This window comes from Brassica napus, chromosome A2 (genome assembly GCF_020379485.1).
Source record: "Brassica napus cultivar Da-Ae chromosome A2, Da-Ae, whole genome shotgun sequence".
NCBI lineage: Eukaryota > Viridiplantae > Streptophyta > Magnoliopsida > Brassicales > Brassicaceae > Brassica > Brassica napus.
The window spans coordinates 3,546,803-3,553,111 of NC_063435.1; the positions used below are offsets into that span (position 1 = coordinate 3,546,803).

Genomic DNA, 6,309 nt, shown 5'->3' on the forward strand with positions numbered 1-6,309 from the left:
TAAAACAAAAGCTGAACGCAAAATCCTTCTAATTTGAATAACAAACATCTATCGTTGCATATATTTTTGAAATTAGTTTAATTTTCGGCAAAAGATTTACAGTGGAAAAAGAAAAGCAAGTAATGACACCCAAATTGTATATGGCTGGCTACAAGTTAAGCAAATTGTGAGGAAGAGCCAGAAATTTAGTTGGGCTTGATGAGCTCCCTTAAAGCACAAGATGCTATCATGGAACAGAGAGAAGTGGCCTTATTGGACTCAATGGGCTTTTTTTGCTCAAATGAATGTATTATTATTGGTTTATATATTTTGATTGATTTAGAAATCTACGTAGTATTTATAAATCTAAATAAAATATGCAGATTTTTAAATTTTGGATTAGTATTTACAAATTCGAAAGTTTTCTCTCAGATTTGAGTCTTTGAATTTTTAACAAAAAAATCCAAAAAGATCTATTAAAAAATCTATTATTAAATCAAATTTATTAGTAAATCCGTACGATTGAATAACACTTGATTTGATATATAATTTATGATTCATTAAACCAATAACATATTATTTTAATACAGATTTGAAAATCATAAAACTAATAACACTAGATTTAGTTCGGATTTTCAAATCCATTAAAATATAACAACCAATAATCCCACTAAAAACAGAAAAAGTTAAGAGCATGTCTGATAGAAAATTTTCTTTTCGAAGTTCTAAAGATACATATATGTATGTCTATTATATTATGGATAGTAGTATTTAATTGTGGATATTTTAAAGTTACGAAAACCCAACCGAAAGATTCTGCTTTTAAAAATTTTGGTTAAATTTTCTGTAACTTCAAGATTCCACAATTAAATACTTTTATTTATATATACACACACATCTTGTATATATGTTGTTAGAACTCCCTAATGGGAGTACTCTCAAGATATAAAACGATGTTAAGTACAAAACTACACAAACTACTTTTTGGAACCTACAGAATACTTGCGCATTCGGAACAATAGCAATGGATAACACATTAAAACACACTAATTACCCTCAAATGTGTTTATTTCTGGACCACTATTTCCAACCGTGTCTTAGTTCCACACTGTCGTCTGCATAAACGGTCAAAAGTTAGAATCTAAACTCTTTAAGTGACAAGAATAAGAAAAAGCGTATTTAGACAACCCCAAAGTTTGAGACACGTTAAAACTATACACACACACACAAAACTTAAACTACAGAGTCAGGGCCGGCTCAACACTGCTAGGGGCCCTAGGGCAAAAAAAAAATTTTTACTCTCTAAAATTTATATAGAGATAATGTTTAAAATATTTTTAAAATTTAATCAATAATATTTTGTATATTTTGTAATGAAAATAAAACTATATACATATCAAATAATTTTGGGCCCTTTTCAATTTTATTTATTGTATTTATAATTTTTTTTTATATATAAAAATATAGATTTATAAAAAATTGGGCCCCTTATTTATCATTACACGGGGGACACGGACTCGGACCCGGGGCGGTCGCACCGCTTGTCCCCCCTTGTAAGCCGGCCCTGTACAGACTACACAGAACTCAGGAATTTACTTGCAAAGGATCATGGGGCACCCAAGACAATCGTATCTCCCAAACCCGACCCGTGTTTTCCAAGAGCCGAGATGCTAAGAGAACGCTTCTTCATCTTCTCTTTACCCGACAAGCGTCTTGTGTTCCCATTCTCACACGTGAACAGCGATGCACATAGCTCAAGCGGCTCCACCAGCTGCTTGTTCGCAGCTGTACGAAGAAAAAGGTCTAAGTTCTGTACGTATTTTTCATCTTTTGTCGCCGGCTTGTGTTTTTCCTCAGACATTACCTCCACTGTATCTCGTGACTCTTCCTCGTTATCCGTCCAGTAACTTTTGTCTTCCATTGCAAGATCATCGTACTCCTCATCTGACTTTGTAGATTGCTCATCAACTGATCCCACCTTTAAGAAATCACCACAACACTCTTTTTAATATATGCATCAAAATCAACAAAACCATTTGAAAATACTTTTACCTCTTCATGGTCTTGCTTGTTATCATCATCATCGCTAAAATCAGTATCTTGCTCATCAGGAGCATCGTCCTCGGCTTCTTCATCGCTACCATGCACAGACTGCTCCTCCTTAAGCTGAAGGAAGACGATTAACATATAAGATACAAGAAAAACAAAATAGAACCTCTATAAATTTATACTCGATATATTAATAAATGTTATCAAAATATAACACACCGATAAAATAATAAGATAATATTTTTTAAATCCTATGTAAATATAGTCTCATTAAAATCACAAATTAATAATTTATTTATATAACATTATTAATTTATAGAGCTTTTCATGTACCTCTTTGGAAGTTCCTTCAGACATCCTAGGAGAACTGCAGCAAGAAGAGTAATGCCTACTTCCATTTTCCCCCAAGTCAGCTCTAGAGTCATAATCTACACTCCCTGCACGGCTCGTGGCTCCATCACTAGGCCAAGCACTAATCCCAAACAAACCAAACTGAAGATTCACCGGTTCAGCTTTCTGCAAGTATCCATAAACCGGATGCACCATTCCATTCCCCTCCATCGTCTCATCAACCTTACCACCAAGAGGCCAAGTCCTTGAGAAAGTTCCATCGGTGTTGAGAAGAGCCATTAGATGCCTAGAAGAGCCTTGTCTTTGAATCAGCTGAAACATTCCTTTGGAACTCAACGAGTTAGCTGTACACTGGTTCCTGTACTCGTCGTCGATCACAGAGACGGTATTCGTGGTGGCATCATAGAGCTGCTCTCCTGCTTCACGCCTACGTAAGCAGGAGAAGACCGTGGCGTGGATGGCAGCCACACTTTTGTCGACGTTGGTGTTGTTTATCTTGGGGACGAGATGTTTGTCAGCTCGTTTACAGAGGTAGTCCTGTATTGTTCTGATGTTGCGTATGTATTTGACGTACTTGTTTTTCTCTGGGTCTAGGGTCATGTACTTGGCTCTGACTGCAAACCGTTCCAAGTGTTTCTCCTCGTTCGAGATGTAAACCATGAAAGGAACGATCGAAGGATGTTTCTTCATCAGTCCCATCTGCATGAGGAAGATGTTATAACTAAACTATCGAAACATAAATGTGTCTAACGTTACATCTGGAAGTGTCTTAATTCTCAGTGCACCAGTAAAAGCCCAACATTCGTCGGGGCTGATATAAATATAGGTTTAAGTGATTTTAAAGTGATTCATTAACATAATAATATACAAACTCTAAACGGATATTTGTCTCACTCGTTTTTTTGTTTTCTTCAATTTTTGATTCGCGTTTGTTCACAACATCTAAAGAGTGGGGCTTACCACAAAGTTAAGGCTTAGATGGACACCTTCAACAACCACAGACTCTTTCCTTTCTTCCCAAGCTGTAATGAGCCTATCGAGATTCTCAATCACCATCTCACTTTGAGCCTTGAATCCTTCCACAGCCATCTGCTTGTGACTTAACAAAGCTGCAACAGTGGTAGTGGTGGTTGGTTTATCATCCTCAACTGTTGATTTTCCATAATTATCCAACTTTTTGGCTCTTCTTCTTTTGGCTTTTGATTCTGCGACTGCCACAGGGTCAAGATACTCTCCAGCATGGTAAGTTGAAGCCCACAGCAAAGGATCCTGCTTCTCATCAACAAAACTCCTCATCATGTGACGGATTGAGTCGGTTGAGACAACCGTTGTAATCCCCAGCCTGCTTCCCTGTAACACAAAATGCAGCACTGTAAGGATGTGACTGTCCAAAAGCAAAAGACCAAAGCTTCTTATGTCCTACCAGAAGTGCGGAGAGTGTAGATTTGCCACAGCCACTAGTACCGCATAGTAGAACAGTCACAGATTCTTTTCTTTCTCGAATCCTGCAGGAAACGATAGGTACTATTTAGATGATTTTCCACCACATATATGTATGTTTCTTGAGTTAAAGGTAAGAAGAGTTACTTGCAGGCCAGGATCAAGTCTGCTCTTTGGTCATGACCCACGTACTTATATTCAGCGAGAGCGTGACAGACAACGTTAACGAATATTTCTCGTGGAACAACAACGGTTGTGCGCCTTTTATGCATCTCAAAGGGCTTACTTTTACTCTTGTCAACATCATCGGTAGTAGACGAAAAGCTAACCTTTTCTACACCAGCACAAGCTGAAGCAGCATCACACGTCTTGTCAAATACAGATTCTTTCCCATGCGTGGGAGAAAGTTTTAAGGAGCCTTCACTTCTTATTAGCTCAAAAACCCTCCGGCTAATCTGCCCACAAGCAACAAAAAAAAAACAGAACTTGAGGATCTATCAAGTGGTGAGATTACAAACACCATAAAGCTTGAAACTTTATTATCTTACTTTTAGACAAAAGTGTACCTTTACAAGGTATCAAAGAGAGTCATGAAAAAGACTTTGAGCACACACACACACACAATAATGAGTGCAACAAGAGAATACAATTAGACTACATGACACAAGTTTGGTAAAATAATAATAATTCTGGAGCTGTGAGTGCATTAACATCAATGAAAGAATAGACATTAGTAATGCCAAATTACAAAATTAAGACAAAAAAAAAACATGCTTTGATCTTTGTCTGAATCTAGACACATCACTATAAGTTTATAACAGAATGCAATTTGTATGAAATTAAATCTCAAACCATTACACGACAAAAACAGAATCAGAATCCGAGGAAAGAGATGTTTTGTAGGAAACAAATTAAATAAAAAAAGAATCTGTAAGAGAAAGAGAGAGAAGACCTTGAAGGCGTGACGGGCTTTGCAACCCATGAGCTGAAGAGTACTCTGTAAAACCGGACGCGTATACCGGAACGAATCTTTCCAATTCCCGGTTCCGTCTTCTTCCACAATCGCCGTCGTTGTATCAAAATAGTCGTCGTCGTCGACCACTACTATGTACATCACCTTCGTCGTCTCCGCCATGTTTCTCTACAACAAAACTAAACCGGACTCTACAATTGATGATAAACCGATAGCATGCAGGAATGCGAAACCTTTATGAATGTATCGACGTTATAAGGCGGAGAAGAAGAAGAAGATGTTGGGGCCATTTTGTGTCAGCTTTGTTCCACGTATCGTTTCAGTAGAGCCTCCACGAGTCTCTCTTTAAAGGATCCACCACCTTCCCCTCTCTCTCTCTCTCTCTCTCTCTCTCTCTCTCTCTCTCTCTCTCTCTCTCTCTCTCTCTGTGTTTTTCATTACAGAGGATTTAAAGAATGTTTTCTTACTTGGCTTGTTGTTTGGTTCTTTTCTAGCTCGGACCGTATCTATATATTTTCCTTACAAATGTTATTCTTAACTTTGTTTTTAATCAAATTGCACCCTACTAGATCTCCAATCCGCATCGGTTTCCTACTTTTTTATTACAATTCAAGTTCAGTTTAATTTTAAGTTAGATCCAAACTTCAGAATTCACATACCAAGTCAACACGTGTTAGGTAAATCTTTTGATTTTAAAATTTGTCATTTTTGGTTTCTCTTTGGTTAGAACATTTATTTTAAAATTTTCTATAACCAAGTCTTCAGCCAACCTCGTTTGATCCGGTCTTTGTCAACATTTAATTAGGATCCAATTTTCAGGAGTAAATGTAGTAATATGTTGAAGCAAATAGACAAAAAACAATCTATTATACTACTAGTAGTTTTACTATAGGTTTTAGAATCTATGGTCTCAGTTTTCCTGTAAAAGAAAAATTCAAATCAAGATTTTCGTGTTCCAACTTACAAAGGTGAATAATCTGTTTGAGAAAATTTATATTACTCATTTTGTTTGAAATGAACGGATCATATGTATGACCCAATTTCTGCAAAACCTTTTTTTGGCAAAATATCAAAAGCATTATCAAAATGGTGGGTTTCTTAAGGATATTTTTCTTCATTCTAAGATCCAGAAAATACTGAAACACTACCTAACCATAGTAGGATGACCACACACAAATATATACGTAAATACAAAATTGATAAGTTTAACATTCCCAAACCAGAAATCGTTTTCTATTTTTATTGTAACTTAAAACAAATTTGTACTGTACAAAATTATTGATTTTGTAAACGCAATTGTAAGACTACCCAAAGAAACTCATCCTATAATTAAATTTATATTTTCACCTATGTTTGCTTTCAACTCATTGTCCAAAACCAAAACGAACTTAACTGAATATTCAGTCACATGTATCTTTCATCTAATGAAAAACTTAACCGTAAGTCTTCCTGGGACAATCATTCCTTCCCTGAAATGACGAAAGTCACCCTCATCTCCGTCATAAATCACATGTTCA

General features: G+C 36.3%; 1 protein-coding gene across 1 annotated transcript; it reads right to left on the reverse strand.

Moving 5' to 3' along the window:
• Positions 1-1,111: 1,111 nt before the first annotated feature.
• LOC106410185 (P-loop NTPase domain-containing protein LPA1 homolog 1-like) lies at positions 1,112-5,190 on the reverse strand. The gene is made up of 8 exons (XM_048749953.1): positions 4,772-5,190; positions 3,967-4,274; positions 3,803-3,884; positions 3,340-3,729; positions 2,362-3,078; positions 2,032-2,145; positions 1,553-1,957; positions 1,112-1,224 (listed from the first exon to the last, which is right to left on the reverse strand). The coding sequence occupies exons 1-7, from the start codon at positions 4,952-4,954 to the stop codon at positions 1,586-1,588; spliced, it is 2,166 nt and encodes a 721-aa protein (XP_048605910.1). The 5' UTR covers positions 4,955-5,190; the 3' UTR covers positions 1,112-1,224; positions 1,553-1,585.
• Between the last annotated feature and the right edge of the window lie 1,119 nt (positions 5,191-6,309).